Source organism: Athene cunicularia (assembly GCF_003259725.1).
Source record: "Athene cunicularia isolate RWA chromosome 6 unlocalized genomic scaffold, athCun1 chr6_part1, whole genome shotgun sequence".
NCBI lineage: Eukaryota > Metazoa > Chordata > Aves > Strigiformes > Strigidae > Athene > Athene cunicularia.
This window is the reverse complement of record NW_020799105.1, coordinates 3,841,226-3,860,505: the sequence shown is the minus strand read 5'-3', so window position 1 is coordinate 3,860,505 and position 19,280 is coordinate 3,841,226. Positions and strand designations below refer to the sequence as shown.

At 39.4% G+C, this 19,280-nt stretch overlaps 1 protein-coding gene across 4 annotated transcripts in view; it reads right to left on the bottom strand.

Moving 5' to 3' along the window:
- USP54 (ubiquitin specific peptidase 54) overlaps positions 1–19,280 on the bottom strand; it is a 98,851-nt gene that overhangs the window by 13,119 nt on the left and 66,452 nt on the right. For all 4 annotated transcript variants that reach the window (XM_026851429.1, XM_026851426.1, XM_026851425.1 and 1 more), the window contains 8 exons: positions 18,581–18,730; positions 17,133–17,301; positions 11,501–11,671; positions 7,330–7,461; positions 6,675–7,055; positions 4,965–5,199; positions 4,004–4,143; positions 2,703–2,876 (listed from right to left, as the gene is read on the bottom strand). In XM_026851429.1, the coding sequence (XP_026707230.1) occupies positions 2,703–2,876; positions 4,004–4,143; positions 4,965–5,199; positions 6,675–7,055; positions 7,330–7,461; positions 11,501–11,671; positions 17,133–17,301; positions 18,581–18,730 (1,552 nt within the window). The remainder of the gene's footprint in view (positions 1–2,702; positions 2,877–4,003; positions 4,144–4,964; positions 5,200–6,674; positions 7,056–7,329; positions 7,462–11,500; positions 11,672–17,132; positions 17,302–18,580; positions 18,731–19,280) is intronic.

Below are 19,280 nucleotides of genomic sequence, written 5' to 3'. Positions count from 1 at the left end.
AAAAGATGGTATAGACAAATCACAGTCAAATCAGGTTACTTGTGTCAAGTAAAAATTAATCTAAATTAAATCTAAACCAAAATATATCAGTATGTAATAAATATAGCAGGTCAGGGCTTTCCTTATACATTAAGTCCCCTGTCAAAAATCATCTGTCTCTTCAGATAGACAATTACTTCCATACAAAATGGAGAAAAACTGAAACAACTGAGGTGTCTGGGGAACAGAACTCAGACTTGAGTGCGAGTGTAAATGCCTGCATGAAATACTTCTACAAACGTGTTCAACTGCTGAAAGAGACACAAAATATGACAACCTAGTGGTCTTGCAGCACTGAAGAAGGAAACAGACAGGTTTAAGAAGCTGAGAAGAAAGGAGCAATTATAAAAAATTCTTTTTGCAACTATTTAGAAAACAGTGTTGGAGAAGAGAAAGATAAATCATCCTTGGACACAAAAGAGAACGATGATGCTACTGTGTCCTGACATCAGAATATCCATTTCTGTGAGGAGAAAATGCCAAACAATCCAGTGTCACCTATGAGGCATTGTGCAAGTTATGCACCAAGATACACATATTCAAATAAGGCAGGGGAAAACAAACTAAAACTTGACTTTTTGATTTGTTTAGGGGTGGGTTTTTTTAATGGAATGTCTCTGTCATTGTGGTATCTTTATCAGCCAAAAATAAATTATGTTTTCTCAGCTTGCATAACATATGCTGTGGCCTAGCCTACTCTCCAACACCCTTGTGCACAGATGTAAACACAAATGCTCTTATACCATAAACCCTAAAGAACTCACATTGAAAGCAAGTACTGCAGAGAGAAGTGAGTTGTTAGAGCAGTGAGTTAATCAAGCAGCACATTAAGTTTCAAAATCAAAGCTACTGAGGCTTGTAATCAAGGCCCGTATACTAAAGTTAGCTTTCTTTGCATGAATTTAGCAGTTTACTTGAGGGGAAAATGAGTCACAAGTGTTCTGGAGTTCTGCATACAAGCAAGCCTTCCAGACAGTCAAGCAGTCTGTTAATGTTAAGTTATTGAATCTCTGACTAAGGTGGGGAAAGACTTAAGAGGAATAAACAAAAACTTTTCCAGATCTCAAGTCAATGCCTGTAAACTCCTTAAACATTTTACTAAAGTCTTTTTTTGATTAAGCATTATTCTAGTTTATTTTCTTTTTAACAAGGAAAAGCTATGCAATTTTTGCTTCTACCAACTAATACAACAAGAAGGATAACGTCTTTGAGAATATGCTATTTTCTTTCAGGCAAGAAAAGAGGAGACATCTTCATGCTCAACAAAGGAGATTTACTTTTCTATTTTCACATCATTAGTGTTTATGTTACCAAAAGTAAACACTAATGCTAATAAAAAAAGATTTCCATCTGCTCTGGTGCATTGGAATTTTTCACCTGGTTACTGGCAGGTCACAGCAGGACTGTAAACGATAACTAAATGGCACACTGATGGTCATCAAAAATCATATAAACATTCCCACAGTCAGACATTCTCACAGAGATCGTATTTTTCAGCTGCCCCTGACAATGACATTCTGGCTACTGAGCAGTTGGCATGGCTGTAGGCTTCAGAGCATTAGCTGTATTGTCCCCAGAGCTTGGGCTGCCATGGGGTGCCACTCTCCTCCTTCTCTGTCCTGTAGCAGCAGACCAGCACTTCAACTCTTGCCTACAAGAGATCTGAGCAAGCAGCATGGGGACACCAGGAGGTCTGGCAACACAGGAGGCCACAGTGGGTTTGCCCCAGTCGTGCATGCATTTGTGGGAGCAGTGCCTAGGTGTTTACTACACCTTCCTTGGCTCTGGTGACCCACCAACAACCCCCCAGTAAAGTCCTCTACCAGGCTTGAGGCTTCACTCTCATCTGGGTCAGTGCACTTCATCCCACCTTCTCTCTGATTCCCCTTACTGGCTGATGGAGATTTAGGGCTAAAACAAAAACAATACATGTGAATCCTGTCACCAGGTTCTCTCTGCTGCAGCTCCATCCTTCCAATTAAACCTCTTCTGCTGCTATTCTCTGCCAGAAACATGAGGAGTCATGGAAGAGACAATCAAAGTTAGTATTTTGCTTTTTTTTTTTTCAACTCTTCTTCCTTAGAAAAACTCAGCTCAGATTTTCAATTAGATCCAGCTTAAGACTGCCACAGTACTTGTTCTCATGCCTGTGCTGTGGCTGCACAGTTGGGCAGGAAGAGTGGAAAGTAAAGGGCAGGAACAAGCAGAACTGCTTAAGGCAGTGATGCTACCAGAAATAATCAGAAACCAAACAATAGCCTAAATGAACAAGCTATGCTGCAAGTGGACCTGCGGAATCTGGAAGGTACAAACAATTCATTCAAGATGTTGGTTGAAGCCTTATAGCTAGATCTATATATCAATACTAATAACGGTGCATATTACCATAAAAATGGAAAGGTGCAAATATATTAAAACACCTGATATATTAAAACACCTCTGAATTACTTTGTTGTGTCATTTAAGAAGGAATTTGGTCAAAATACCAACCACAGGTTTTTTTTCCTCATCCTATAGGTTTGAAATTAATGGTCTTTCACTAACTGCAGGCACAAAACTGTAATGGAGGGGGAGAGAAAGAGAAAGACACATACAGTAGGAAATTAAGTGCAAAGGTTCAAAAAACTTCAGCACTGCAGAATATACTGTATTCAAAAAGTTACCCTGATTCTGCAGTTCATCTAGATCCATGAACCTGCTGGGACGGGGATTAAAGCCCATTGCTGCTTCCATTTCCTTTTCTCTTTTCCTCCGTAGTTCTTGTTCACGCGCTCTCCTTGCCACCTCCTCTTGCAATTCATCCAGTTCACTCTTCAAAGGGACAAACATCTCCCCACCTTCCAAAAAAAACCAAAAAAGCAAAATAAACCAACAAAACCACTCCTTTTTTGATAGTAAATTCTCTTCAAGAAAGTATTCATTAAAAGACAAAGAAATATTAATGGAGAAGACAATTAACATTAGAAAATAACAGACTGACCAAGCCAAGACCACAGAATTTCAGATCACAAATTCTGCTTTGTTAAATTTTACTTTTAAAACCCTGCCCAAGCCATTTGGTTTCCAACTGCCTTCTCTGTGTCAGCGACTGGCACAAATGCTGCAGTATTGCTTCAAGCTCCCCTGCAGCACAGCCCACCCTGCATGCACTGACCCAAGAAACAGCAAACAGAACAGGGAGAATTATTGGAAGAGATAATCCTAAAAAGATTCTGAAATCCTGAGGCCTCTTATTGTGTTTATAATTTGTAAATAATGCTATGTCAAATTATCCAGTTCATTAGCTTTAGTAAGTAAAATGGATTTCAACTGAGATGCTTTTCATCCAACTGCACAAGCAGATAAAGATGGGAGGAAAATAAAGCGTATCAATACCCTAGTCAACACAGCAGAAATCCGTCATCATTCTCACTTCAACTATGACCTGTATTCAAGAAGTGTCTCCCCTCCTTCCTTTTCCCTTCCTCATTCTACAGAATATTTGCTCAGAATGACACATAATCAGAATGCATATCCGTAGAAAAGCTTAGTCTTAGCCAAAACATCTTGTAAATATCAATTCTCATATCTGACAATTTTGAATTTTGTATAACATTATGAGATTGTTTTTAGGACTTGTCAATCCTACTAAGTTATTATGAGTTAAGTTTGGAAAGGCATTTTCTACTGATGGCAGAATAGTGAGTTATGGCAAATATAATAGGAAAAATAGCTTTACTTTATCAGTTAAGTCAATGCTCAGAAAATATGCCAGAGCAACACGATCAAAGAAGTATTTAACAAAGCTTTTTGCAAGCCCCTTTGGTAAATCTTCTAAGTTATATCTTGTAAAACTATGTTCCTCAAATGCTTCCTTTCCATTTCTGCATAGTTTTACTGTGAATATAAAACATCCAGAAAGTAAAGAACAACTCCAAAACAATTTACCTTGCAAAACAACTGCTATCAAGGAGGTGTATCTTACCATTTCCAATGGTGCGTGGGCTGTTTGCCCAACTCGCAATTGATGAAGTAGACTCCACTTCCAAGATGCTGCTACTGTGAGATTTTGGGATGTTACGCCAGGCAGGAACCAACCCACCTGCTCGTTTCATATGAACATCCCTTCAAGAAAAAAGTAATTATAGTTTACCATTTTATAATTTCTCCTGGAGAGATTTGTATCTACTTTTTTTTTTTAATCATCACATAAATACCTGCATTTTAATTTAACTTTTAAAAAGTCTACCATAAGAAAATATTGAGAGAAATAGGGAAAATTAACAAGGGGGAGGACAATAATCCTATTCTTCTCCATAAGAGTATGCAATGTATATTAAAACTGTGGTCTGGTAGCTGTTCTCAACTGATTCTCACAGCTGAAAATCTACTATTCTGGCCATAAACAGTCTCAGTCCATGATTGCCTAGAGCTTCTCAAGCCAAGGAGAGAAACACATGGTGCTGCCTATTTATTTTTGCATATAAATACTGCAAGTGTCTTGCAAGACTTCAGTGAACCTTTCAGACTGAAAATATCAAAGATTTCTTTACAAGACTATTGATTTCTCATTTTTTACAAGGTTGCTATCAAGCAACGGTTTAACTGAAACAAAAAGGTCTGAGCTGTTCAAGCACAAAGTCTGATATTTTAGTTGAGTTTTTAAGTCATAGATGAGGGGTATAATTATTTCAGATGCACCATTTTACTCAACATTTCTCATTCAACTGAACCCCATTTCTTTTCCTTCTCATAAGCAGTAAGCTATCAATATACTGACAAGAAAAGGAACCAAACTCACTCAGATTCTTATTTCCCTATTTTACCTCTGCCCCAAGCTAGGGGTGCCATTTTACACTTAAAAAAAAAGTTCTACACCATTATGTAACTACAAAAAAGAAATCAAGATTTCAATCACTTCAAAAATTGAGTTTGTTGAAATCTACCTGTGGGTACTTGAGCTTTCAGACAAGGGCATGTCCAGACTAACTGGGCTGTTGCTGTTGCGTTCACTGCTTTCATAGCCAGACTCCATCCTCTGTATTAGATGTGGATGTTGATCCACCATATGATGCTGGGTGCCCCGGCCTAGCACACCACGCTTGTATCTGACATTTGACTGGCTTGATCTTGTTTCTTGAACAGCATGTTCATTCACCTCATTCTCAATCAACTCTTTACCTGTCAAGACAAAAAAAATATAGATTGGTAGATCCAAGCTTCAATACCAGCAAATCATCTATACTTCTGCTAGCTTCTCAACCATGCTTAAATCAGAAGTGCTGCCTTTAATTTAGTGTAAAACTAGCAATATTAAGCAGAAAAACCCCAATACTTTTAAAGCATTCCTAGTAATAATAACCAATAACCTATTCAATAAATTTGGTCTCTCCCCTTTAGTATAACTTACCATATTCTCTTCCAGTTAACAATCAAGTCTGGAAAGAAAATCTCTTCATCCCCGTAACAATTGGTATTTGTATAAGGTCATTTTACAGTATACCCAACTGCATTTCCAGTTTGTATTATCATACTCTGTCATATCTACTTCAGACACTGCACTTTGTGCATTGTTTATTTTGTCATTTACAATTTGACGAGGTTTACATAACATTAGTTCATAGAGGACAGGATAACATTTTTTTAATTCTTCCTTACTGATTTCACAACTTGCCTCTTGTTTGCTTCCCTTGCTTCCTTCCCTGGAGCTGTGTTCTCTTCTCCCTTCACGCTCCCTATATACTTTCCTTTATGCTGCCCAATCGTTCTCAATCTTTAGCTGCTCCTAGTGGATCATCTGTCCCTCCCTCTCTCCAGGCCCCCAGATTTCTGGAACAGCATCCTCACTAACCATAACTCCCCTGTCAGTCACACAAGCCTCGCCCTTCTCATCCACACACTGTCCTTCAAGCACTCTAAGATGGAAGCATAGCAGCTCCAGTAGCATAACAGCATAAAACCCAGGAACTAGTAAACATCTGCTCTCCACAGCTTTTACATCTTCAGGAGAACCTTCCTCCTGATAGGGAGAAAACTACTTGTTATATTCATTTACAGACCAGAGAAAGGGAAGTGGGAGTCTGGGGCAGGGGCAACAGAAGGTACCCAAAGTTGTTTTGCAACAGATTTTGTTACCTTCAAAAACAGCAGAGCTGAGGACGAATTCTCTATGTACACGTTGCACAGCTGCTATGGTGTAAAATGGTCCCACATAAATCAGAACTGGCTGCCAGGCTCTTACGTATCAATGCTGAGTTCTTGTGAGGGTAAGATACTCACTGCACCACAGTCTGAGCCATCATGCAAAAACACCATGATGAGCCAGAGAAAAAAGTAGACCAGTACAAAAGGCCATTCCAAGGGATGAACTTAGAGATACTTAGCAGTCTAGCCCTGTATCCATCTAAGCAGCACAGACAGTAATGCTTCCCTTATTATTTTCTTACATGTGAAATCTAGCACACAGAAAGCAAACAAAGTATCATACATGCAACATGAATATCCACACAGAAACTAGTCTTCAAGTACACAACTCAACACTGACCTAAATACCATGTTCAAAATTTCACTTTCCTACTTCAGTTAAACAAAACTGGATAGTGAAGTATTATAAATTTCACACAGTTCAAAATAAATCTTTCTTCTCAAATTCCTACCTGCTTCTTCAGAGAAGGGGCTAAGCTGAGTGTAGCCACAGTGTTTCCTCTTGTCTTTACTGAAGATGCTGTCTATATTCAGAGACTCCCTTTTGGGTCTCCAGGTTGGCCGGTACCTACCAGATGAACTTGATTTAGACTCACTACTGATACTCTCCACTTCCCAGTCTCGAGAGAGTGCAGAAAGGCTTTTTGAGGGTCGTGTTTCTGCCTGATCCACACTACTCCCTCCACGAGGGGAATTCTGGATGATCTGAGAAATCTGCTGTGGTCTGCTGTGGATCATATTGCTCACTGTCTCTTTAAATTCCCTCAGCCTGCTGGTGCTGCTGGATGGTTTGGGGGCAGTTCTGGGGGCTTGTTTCTCCTTCAAGGTTTCTCCTGTAGTTTACAGAGACAGCAAAAGCCACAAAAATAACTTCAGATTAAACTAGCAGTCCCACTTACATCTTCATGCAGACTTTGAAAAGTAAAAAATAAAACCAGAAAAACCCCACAAAATAAAAAAAATCCAACCAACACTCCCCCAAACCAAAAAAAAAAAGGACAGGAAATAACACAGACACAAATGTAAGAATCAGTGAGAGAATGTACACACCGAGATCTTAAAAACATGTAGAGATACTGGTATTTGAAATAAAGTAACATCTCTTGCCTTCACTATGGTATCCTGATGACTGAGCCTCATCTCCTTTTCGCCGAGAGCGGCTAGAACTCCTCTTGCGGTCTGCCAGCGAGCTCTTTTTGGAAACATGCCTCTGATTGCACTCACTATCAGTCAGGTGCCCTGGAAGGACAGAAGAACACAGTAGAGATGACAAGAGCCTTGGGACCTAGTGTTCTGTATGCAAAGAGCAGCAGGGCTCTCCTGCTCCTTATAAGCTGCTGATGCTCTAACCCTAACTGGCAGGTTTTGCTAAGTTTTTGTATCCAAAAGTTTTTGGTTTTGTCTTAGGGAGGGGAAGGTGTTCTGTAAGGTCATAAAAAACCAATACAGCCCCTCCAACGACTCTGGTTAATGAGAGCTCATCCACAGCGAGAGGAAAAAGTTGACTCTGCCTTATCTTCTAATAGTCTAAGGACAACACTTTCTTGCTGTTTGAATACTTTTTCAGTTTTAACAGACACAAACATGAAACTCCTGAGGACATCTTGACTGACATTTCTCTGTTGAAGTCTCAAACACATGAACAAGTTACCATGTAATAAATTACTGCACATCATCAGCTGCTCTGCACTAACTACCCATCTGCACTCTCTTCACCTGTAGCAAATACTAAGTAACTTGAGTTAGCTTAGTCTACAGTGAAGAAGCCTCAGTTGGCTCTCAAGCTCTAAGCCAGCTAATTCACATCTGCCACAAGCTAAGAGCATACACACAAACCATCAACATGGATCAGCCGACACACAACAATGTTCCCTTACCACAGCTCACATGTCTGAGTGCTAATACTTTCTCTTGCACATAATTTATTCCCCATTTTCTCACATCAAAAGTAAATTAAAAGTATTTGACATGGTAAGTTTTCTGTATTGCCTTTATGGTTTTCACACATTCACAGTCCTAAACCTGCAAGCACAAACACACACATGGCTTTACTCACGTGAGTAGTCCCAAGCAGAGATGCAGGATAAGAAGGGAATTTATGAATAAGCTACAAAGACTCTTCTCTAGCCTTTCTATCACTAACTTTCACCTTGCATAGATGACAGGAAAGGAAAATCCGTACTACCCAATAGTGGATTAACAGCCCCCAGACTACATAGCTGGCTGTTTTGAGCCTTCCCTCTTCTCTAGAAATCAACAACTTCTAAAGTAGATTTTACACATAAAATTGTACCTTCAACAGTTGAAAACAAATACACTTCAACTACAATTGCTGCAAAGATACTACAGTAAATAAATGGGAAGTAATCCAAACAATAAAAAGCAAGATAACCAAGATCTGCATTTCTATTAATTTGCAATGTGGAGAGTGATTTTATAGCTATTCTTTAGAAATGAGCAGATTATATAAAAGAGAAGTTAAGGAAATGAAAGTGAAATGTTGGCAGTGAATATAGAAGACGTGTGGCATTTAGGTGACTGAGTATGAGTCAGTGCTTTAAGAGAACTTGTTTTTTCCTTCACAGCATGGACTGTCACACATCTTTCAGGGACTGAAAGAACAGCATTATCTCATACCTTATAGTAGCTCCCCTCAAGATAGAAGAGGCTTATGTTTCACTTCAAAGTGTACAACTTCTCTAGTTAAGTATTTTTCACCCCAGAAGTCTTTCAACCTGATAGGAAGTGCTTGGTTAGCATCCTTCCAGTACTGTGACAGAAACTATTTAAAGATATTTAGCTCTACATGAGCTAGATTCAGGTCTGCATCGACTAATTGGAGCCCAACTTAGCCTTGTAGAATGAAGGCTGCTAGCTCTGCATAAATATTTCCTTCTCCTTTCATAAACTGTAAATGTTGTCCTATTGTCACTGGACATTTAACAGTCGTAAAGGAGATGCCAAGATTCAAAAGCGTGCAAGACACAGGCTTTTTTGTCTTTACTTGGACCCTCTGGAACAAATACTAAATCCAACATAATACATAAATATAGAAATTACAATCCCAAGAATATTAGCTAACACTTTACATTATTTTTTTTTTAATTCACTAAAATAACAAGCCAGGATTTCTGCCTGAGTGCCCAATCACATGATTAAAAGGTATCCTTTGCTGAATGTATCACTTATATACCTCATCCTCCAGAGGTGGGATGGCTTCACAAGCAAACAGTGACATTCAAAGGAAAAGTCTGTTTTTGTGGGGGTTGCATGTGCATCTAAGAATATGTTAGAGAAGAGAATGAAATCAAACAAGGTAAGACAGAACGCCCCCTACTCCCTCCCACTGAAATTGCAGGTGCATGAATAGGGGAGCCAGAATACGCACATGTTTTTCAGCAGCACAGGTTGGTAGGAGCAAGAGAGGGTTTATGCAGCCACTCTTCATGCCCCCATTCTGAAGTACCCAGGTGCCTGAGGTCATATGACCCAATGGTGGTCCTTCCCTGGAGAATGATGTGGGATAGGGTCCATAATTTTGTGGGCTGGAGTAGTGGGTAAATGGCCATTAAATGAAGAATCCTGCTCTTGCCCACAACGATTCAGTTGACAGGTCAATGTGGATGGCTTCTTTATAGCCCCACAGATCAGCATTTGATGACTGAGCAGTTGTATGAGTTGGCAGACTGTCTTTTTTGGAAAGGTTTTGGGTAGGTAAAAAAAAGGTGAAATGCCCAGGCAGGTGGCTAGCTAAGGGGACAAAGTGACTATAGCTAAGACTGAATCACGGAAGATGAGGACAACTGAATTTAGGTGGAAAGACAGGCTAAGCTGAAGGGAGTAACATAGGATAGAATCAGTAGGAGAAGAAAGAAAAAGAAAAGGACAAAGTCACTAAAAATGACAGAACAAAAGGTTACATGCTGAGCTTCATGCTTACATGTTTGCAACCATCCCCCTATCCTCCTTCTGCTGACTTCTGCATGGCAAGTTTTGCAGGGAGGAACCTAATCCAGTAAACTCTGTATTGCTTTTTGCTATATAAATGATATTCCACTAACATTTTCAATTTTATGTTCTTCATACTCTGAAGATCAACATAAATTTTGTTTCTTCATCACTGAAATTCTGCTCCAACTTCCCATTCTTTCTCACACTCTACTTAAGACTATGACTGGAACCTACAGTATTATTATGTATTTGCTAAAATATTAAAAGTCAGGCTATCTAAAACCATATATTACAGTTACTTGAACCTCTAATGAGGAATCAAAGAATACCAAAGAAAACCAACTCGAAACATTTTTTCCAGATTTTGATGTGAAAAATATTTGTACCACAGAGTGTTTCAAGTGAACCAAACACACATATATTGTCACAATATAAAAGAGCTACTATTTTGCAACTAAAAGGACAAAGTGGTATGATAGCTGTTGACACTCTGGTGCAACAAAGAGCGGCTGATTCAACTCCTATATCTTCTTAGAAAGTCTATTTAAGGCACAAAAAGGTAACTTTTTGAACAGATTTAGCAGATCATATTTTTGATTCTCAAGAAGACTGACCTTAAACTACTGTTTTTTTAAAGTGATGTTAGAAGTTACTGCATGCAGACCTGGGCTGACTACAGTCACTGGGCATGAATAATAGAGATTCGAGTTAACCTCTTTTCATCTAAAGACTGTTCAAGTAGACCTTTCAGCTTCCTGAAATAACATATATACAGATTGTCTTCTCCTTGCACATTCTCACTTAACTTGCTTCCATGGCACAGGCAAGAAATCATCTTATGTTCCTCCTTGGTGCAGTAAATACTACAACCCCCCCACTTACAAAGAAAGTCCTTAGTGCCCAAGTATGAGAGATTCTGGTGACGAAAGTGCCTTTCCCAGACTGCTGCAACTCCTGCAATGAAGTAACTGCCCATAGATGAGTAAGTAGCACACACAACACTTACTAAACTGTATAACAGCACTGTACAAACTCCAACTTACAGAATTATCTAACAAAGAGAGCAGGTAGGATTGTGGATAACGGGAAACATGTCTGTAAATGTTTGTCTAGCTAGATACTAGTGTACAAGAGCCAACAAGACATTTAAAATTATGCTTATTTTGTTGTGAATGCCAATGGTTCATTACAAATCAAACCCATTTGGAATACTAATCACTGTTCACTATTCTGTTACAGGTTGTATATATAGCCATTTTTCATTGGAATCCACTGCAGTCGTCATATTTAATGACAATGATCACACAGATACAATGGCATCTGCTACCTGTGTCCCTGCTGCTTTGTGAAGCTGCATCATTCTCCACATTGTAGATGACCGTCCCCTGCGAGTCAGAGGAGAAGTGACTGACCACAGACTCATGGTGCGCCTGTTTATATGGATAGCTGTCTGTAGAGGAATCTGTCCTGGTATCACTCGAAATGGAAGGTTCTCTCCCTAGGGAAGGAAGCAACATCAAGGAAGCAATGTCAAATTTCAATCTTTTTGATTATTTTATTATAGAAGTCAGAGAGGCTAAAAAAAGAGAACAGAGGAAACTACACATAAATTAGCAGAAAAACCAGAGTACCAAACATATTTACAAACTCAGATTCAGGGTCACCAGAGCTTACAGGAAAGGTCCTCTCCGGAAGCAGGGATAGTGTCATTCCTTCTGCAAACTTTTATTTCTCTCTCTTCAATAATTCAAACTTTATCAAAACCTTTTATTACACAAAACTAAACCATGTCCATGGACTGAAACTACACATTAGTACCACATTGAAATTACTTTTCATTAATTCCTGACACTGTCAAGTGTAATTAAAATATTAAATACACTGCTTCAGGGGAAGTCAAAGTTAAAAAGTCAAGTATAAAATATTAAGGGTAATAAGAACATCTCAAGTCATAATAATTGACATTTCACGTATTATGAATCAAAAGCTTATCTAGTAAAACTTTATACTGAAATTGTATTATCTAAAGCAAAGTAACCTGCTCCTTCTTAAGAAGTTAGCATTGATCCCCTGCACTAGTAAGATACTGAAAAGGATGAAGCATCATGATTCAAATCCAGTACAGTAATCCCTAAATCATTAAGAGGAGAAAAAGACAACTTCCTCCTACCACATTCAGTACATAAAAGTAAAAATTTGAAGTGTTTGAAGACTGTTGGCCATTTAATATATGATGTATAAACTCCTGAATATACAGGATATTTGTTTCATACTCGTTTCTCTGAAGTAACTAAAGAAAGTAATTCCCATGTTTAATCATAAACACTCAATCTGAGGGCACTGCACATTTCTGGTGAAATTAAGTCCTGTAGCTGATATTCTATTTAGGGATGCTTAACTTCTGAAGTTAATAAACTTCCCCCTACCTCCCTACTGGTTAAGACTCTTACCCGTCTAAAGAAATATAGAATACAGCTGTTAACAGAGATGACAGTCACAGAAAGGTGAATGCAGGCCACAGAAATCATTGATGTGGAACTGAGTACTGGAAAACAATTTGTAAACTGAAGTCTTTATTCAAAAGAAAATAAAAAATATTAAGTTCTTTTCACTTGCTTCCCAACATATCATACCAGCATCTTTGACAATCTTTCCTCCGTGATTCATAGTATCAGATGTTGATGTGATTAGATGCATTTATCAGATTCCCTTGACAAAAGTTCAGGTAAAATATTATGATTAACAATTTAAGAATATGCAATCTCTGTTCATTTCTGAATTATGGGCTGTGGATACCTGATAACACTGAGGAATCCAGAAGCAGCTGTACTTACAGTTAGTGAGACACAAAAAGGCCATTCTGAAAGAAAATGGCCTTCTGAAAGGCCATTACAGTAGAAAACTCTGGATGTCATAGAATCATAGAATGGTTTGGGTTGGAAGGAACCTTAAAGATCACATAGCTCCAACCCCCCTGCCATGGGCAGGGACATCTTCCACTATCCCAGGTTGCTCAAAGCCCCATCCAGCCTCACCTTGAACACTGACAGGGAGGGGGCAGCCACAACTGCTCTGGGCAACCTGTTCCAGTGTCTCACCATCCTCACAGTAAAGAATTTCTTCCTTCTATCTAATCTAAATCTAACTCCTTTCAGTTTAAAACCATTACCCATCAGCCTATCACTACACTCAGAATCACAGAATCATCTAGGTTGGAAAAGACCTTGAAGATCACCCAGTCCAACCATTAACGTAACACTGACAGTTCCCAACCATACCTAAGCGCTATGTCAACCCTACTCTTAAACACCTCCAGGGATGGGGACTCTATCACTCCCTGATACAGAATCTCTCTCCACCTTTCCTGTAGCCTCCTTTAAGTACCGGAAGGCCGCTATAAGGTCTCCCCGGAGCCTTCTCTTCTCCAGGCTGAACAACCCCAACTCTCCCAGCCTGTCCTCACAAGGGAGGTGCTCAAGTCCTCTGATCATCCTCATGGCCCTCCTCTGAATTTGCTCGAGCAGGTCTATGTCCTTCTTATTTAAGGGGCCCATGATACTGTAGGTGGGGTCTCACAAGAGCAGAGTAAAGGGGGAGAATCCCCTTCCTCGACCTGCTGGCCACACTCCTCTTGATGCAGCCCAGAAGACAGTTGGCTTTCTGCGCTGTGAGTGCACATTGCTGGTTCATAGTCAGTTTTGCATCCACTAGTACCCCCAAGTCCTTCTCTACGGGGCTGCTCTCAATCTAGTCATTGCCCAGCCTGTATTTGTGTTTGGGAATACCCTGAACTATGTGCAAGACCTTGCACTTGGCCTTGTTGAACTTCATGATGTTTGCACGGGCCCACCTCTCCAGCCTGTCCAGGTCGCTCTGGATGGCACATCCCTTCCCTCCAGCGTGTTGGCCGCACCACACAGCTTGGTGTTGTTGGCAAATTTGCTGAGGGTGCACTCAGTCCCACTGTCCATGTCAATGACATGTTAAACAGTGCTGGTTCCAACACCAGCCCCTGAGGAATACCACTCGTCACTGCTCTCCGTTCAGTCATTGAGCCGTTCACCGCAACTCTTTGTGTGTGACCATCCAGCCAACTAAACCACCGAGCGATCCACCCATCAAATCCATGTCTCTCCAACTTAGAGACAAGCATGTTGTGCAGGACAGTGTCAAATGCTTTGCACAAGTCCAGGTAGATTACATGAGTTGCTCTTCCCTTATCCCCCGACGCTTTAACCCTGCCATAGCAGACCACTAAGTTTGTCAGGCACAATTTGCTGTTTGTGAAGCCATCCACCTCCTTATTTTCCACACACCCTAGCATAGTTTCCAGGAGGATCCACTCCATGACTTTGCGAGTCACAGAGGTGAGACTGACAGGCCTCTAGTTCCCTGGATCCTCTTTATTTTCCTTTTTAAAAATAGGGATTTCCCCTTTTCCAGTCAGCAGGAACTTTGCTAGACTACCACAACTTCTCAAACATGATGGACGGTGGCTTAGCCACTTCATCTGCCAGCTTCCTCAGGACAGTGGGCAGTTCTCCCTTCTCTCAGTCCCACCTTTACCTTCTGCATCTTGGGTGGTGTGGCTGAAGCACGTGTCAGTGAAGAATAAGGCAAAAAAGTAATTGAGTACCTCAGCTTTCTCCATCTCCTGAGGGACCAAGTCCCCCTTTTCCTTTCAGACAGGGCCCACATATTCCCTGGTCTTCCTTTTATCACCAACATACCTGTAAAAGCTTATTTTTTTTTTTACTACCTTTCATATCCCTGGCCAGATTTAATTCTATCAGGGCTTTGGTCTTCCTAACCTGATTCGTATCTGCCTGGACAGTTTTTCTGTATTCCACCCAGGCTACCTGTCCTTGTTTCCACCCTCTGTAGGCTTCCTTTTTATGCCTGAGCTTGTCCAAGAGCTCCCTGTTCATCCATGCAAGTTTCCTAGTGTTCTTATCTGACTTCCTCTTTGTTGGGATGCATCGTTCCTGATCTTGGAGGAGCTGATCACTGAATATTAACCAGCCTTCTTGGGCCCCTATTCCCCCCAGGGCCTTACATATCCCAGGTTACCCAACGTGGACAAGGCTATCAACAAGGCTAGAAAATAATTCACTTCTATTTGACAGGAAAATGCATAGGTGATGATTTATCCTGGCACTTCAACCTAGAGTATCTCACAAATTCTAAGAGCTTGGTATCAATGTTGAACATTGCAGACTACAGAAATAAGCCTTGAGGACTCACTAAGTGTTTTTGAAATGAAAGAGCAGGTTACTTGTTATAGCCTTATGAATTTTATCTGAAAGGAAACACATTTTTATATATATATATATATATATATATATTTATATTTGTATTCAGATTCCTGAAGTCATTTTAGAACACAGTAATATTAGATACTGCAGAGACAATGAGCAGAAGGGTAATCTATATATTTCCTAGAGATCAACAAGCAGAACAGCAAGGCAAATTTACAGTGTATGTTGACCTGAAGCTTGTAGAAGCTCTCACAATTGATATATAGCACTGAAGGCCCTTCTCTCCCTCCCCCAGACTTCCCATTTTTTCAGAACAGGAAGACAGATTTACAAATTGCAAGGCATCTTGTCAAGTGAGAAGTGAAGGTCGTTTTAACAGTGTTGTTTGCATTTATTTTTAAGAGAAGTTGGGAGATTTATTTCATAACTGGTAGTTTGTCAACACGTAAACAAGGAGACAGCAAATATTCTCTACAGATTCATTGACCAGGAAGTATAAAGTTAGCCATTGGCCAGGAAAACCATAAGATATTCTTGGAATTACAATTGTATAAATAGGCTAAAATCCTGGAAGAAAGGCTGTATTACTGATTTTAGTATTGCCTTGCTGTTCTTGTCAACTTATAAACCCAACCTCTAATTCAGGATATCCTCTGCAAACATCCAAAAATAGAAACAATCATCTTTTGCAAAGCCATTACAATACAAACTTAGACCCATGTTTTTATTTTCACCTTATCTGGATTGCAATTGCATATCTTTCTCAGAATCTATTTCTCATTAAATGAGGCCTCAACCTCCAATGTCCAAAATTATCCAGAACTTCAGTAGATCAACAGCCCATTCAGACCACTACCGATATCTTGAGCAGACTAAGTTGTAACCTCTGGAGCACCTTATTTGGACATACCTTTCTAAATGGCCTACCATTAATACAAGAATTCAAGGAAGTAGCATGGTGTTGAAGGCATCTGAGATGTTAAGTGCTACATAACTATAGCTGAAGATCTTTTGATGCAAAACAGACCATGAAAAATGAAGAAGTAAACATGATCTATAGGCATAAGCCTTTGCCAATCCCTTCCCTTCAGTATTCTACAAATCAGCACAAGAGCTATCTTGTGCTGCTTTATCTGAGTAAAAGACAAGCCAAAGGCTGAAGATAAGCTACATTGATTCTGTATCTCTCTTTTTTAATCCTTAACAGAACTGTATTTCTTCCCATTCCCCCCCTATCCCTTCAGCATCCTAGCAAGGGACTCATTTATGACTTTTCCTTAATATTTCTTTTCTCTAACTTCCCTTCTGAGCTTAATTCTGAAGCTTCCTTTAATTTTTATGTGTTTGTGCATCTCTGGTCTCATTCCCATCCTGTTAAAACTGCTGATGGATTTATGAACTCAGTCACTGCACTCATCAGTTATTGTTCCTCTCTAAGTTAACGCGACAAAAGGTCCTACACCTTTTTCCCCCTCAGTTTCTTTCTCACAGCCTTTTTGGGAATGATTACTACTCCATCAACAGTCATGGTCTGAGAGAGGTTCAAAGATGAAACACTGGAAGGCCTCTTCAGAATTCTAGATCATCTTTAATAAGCAACTGGGACCTCTGGTAACAAAACCACACCCAAAACATAAGAAAAGCTTTTTACATGCAGCATTACAGCATAAGGATATAAGGCATATAGGCCAGATTGCTTACCTGAGTCTTCACTATCATAGCAAGTCCTGCTATATTGCTGTAAATCCACCTGAGGGGGCAAGTCTTGTGTTGACACTGGAGTTCCTCTTGGATCTGCGTACAGCAGCAGCAAAGGCTGATAGTGACCCTTAATGCACTTTGTCACGACATCTTTCCATTTTGGACCAATCTGAATTAGCAACAATAATAAAAAAGGTTCACAAGAAAGTTTTGCTGTCACTTTTTTCTGTAATAAGCTCTCTTTTCCCTCATACTTCTGTCTGAGTTTGATTTTCCACTGACATTCTTTTATTCCTTCTATATCCAGCATTGAACTGGACTCTAGCAAGAAAGCTCTGGAACCAACCCAAATAAAATCAAGATATTCACCATCTTATGGCTAAACAAATTACAATTCCTGCTAAAAATATGACTACAAAACTAATCCTTCCCCTTTCAGGGTTTTTTTCCCCATAAAAAGCTTTTCATTCTCTGCAATGTTCTAACTTTGCATCAGTCAAGGAAAAAAAGAGATTTTGTTAACAAAATTTCGTAATCCAATCATCAGCATAAACAAAATGAAAAGACAACAAAGCACGATAGCAAATTCAAGTCAAAGTTAACCACTTCAGTGTGTGAATAATTCTGCTGTTACAGAACCTCTGCAAGCATTTTGATAGGCCAGGCAACAATTCATAGTTATATCCCCATGTACTAATACAGGATTCACTTAATACGTCAAACATCTATTCCAACAAATTCACTCCATACACAAGTATTCTACTAAAGCACTGCAGTACCTATCCTTCTGAAATTACTGCAGCAATGTGACTGAACAAATGCTAGGATTAGAGTTTTCCCTTTGGGACTGCATTTGGCATAACTACAGGAGAAAATTTTCCTCTCTCATCTTTGTGCTTCCATGACTAAAAGGGATAAAAGGAGAGTGGTGTGTAATAATGCCAAACTAATGGGATATAGTAACTCTGTGCCAAGATCCCAGCACTGGTATCTTGAACGTCAAGGACCTCATGCTTGGTGAAAAATGAAAAACCAAAAGCACTAACATAAGCAGAAAATTCATTGTTGGCAGCATCTAGGGAAGACTGGCATCTTGATACTTCAACAAAGAACCCAAAAAGCAGGCACTAAATAGCTATACTGCTTGTCGGCAAGGGACAGGGATGTTTATCAGCTGTGTGCACAACCAAACTGTAGGTTTTCAAACAACAGCATAAAAGCAAGACTGGCAGCCAACAGAACAGAAATAAGAACAGTGCTTCTGAGATTTCTGGAATGCTTTTTTGAGAATGCTTTACTTTGCTCACAAGAAGGAGCAACAGAGTTATTGATCTTAAGTGGAAAAATAGCCAAAAATTTATTGAAATCTGTAGAAAACAGTATGGATCTACACACAAGTAGCTAACAAATTTCTGAACAGATTATTTTTCTCAACACTATTTTCTCACCTCTTTGACATGAGCATCATCAAAGTACATCCACTTGCGGATTTTAGTTTGGAAGAAGAAGGTAGAATAGTGTTTTCCATAGTAGCAGATCATTCCCACCAAATACAGCTCTGAGTGTTTTGCTCTGTCATCAGTTACTCTGAAGAAAAGCTTCAAGAAGGAAGGAAAGAAAAATGAAAGGAAAAATTAATAAAATGTCTAGAATTTTACATACAGCTTCATGTTTGAAGACCTCAAAGTACCACAGACAGGTGTTAGGTTTTCACTTGAAAAGACAGAGAAAACAAGGCAATATATACTTAAGTAATTAACCAATGTTTAAGCAAAGTCAGACCAGGAAGAGACTCCTACTAACACCAGATGTTGAAGAACCCAGTCAGTCTTGGAGAATATGGCTGTACTTTAAGAGACATTTACAGCAGTGACATAATACCTTTTCAGAATCTGAAGTGTGGTTCTATTCTGAAAATCTGTACTCTCTGTGTCATGCTTGCTGATTATATCATACTGTTTAAAACATTAATTTCTCTTTCCATTGTAGAAACAAAGCAGTTCTGACAGTGAACAGCTGACATTTACTCTCACTTAAGCAAAGACAAATTTATGACAACGCCACATAAAAGATGAACTGAAGACATTAGTAGGTCAAAAGAATTCAGCACGCAAAAAAAATTTTTCTATTTAATTGACCATGTTTTAT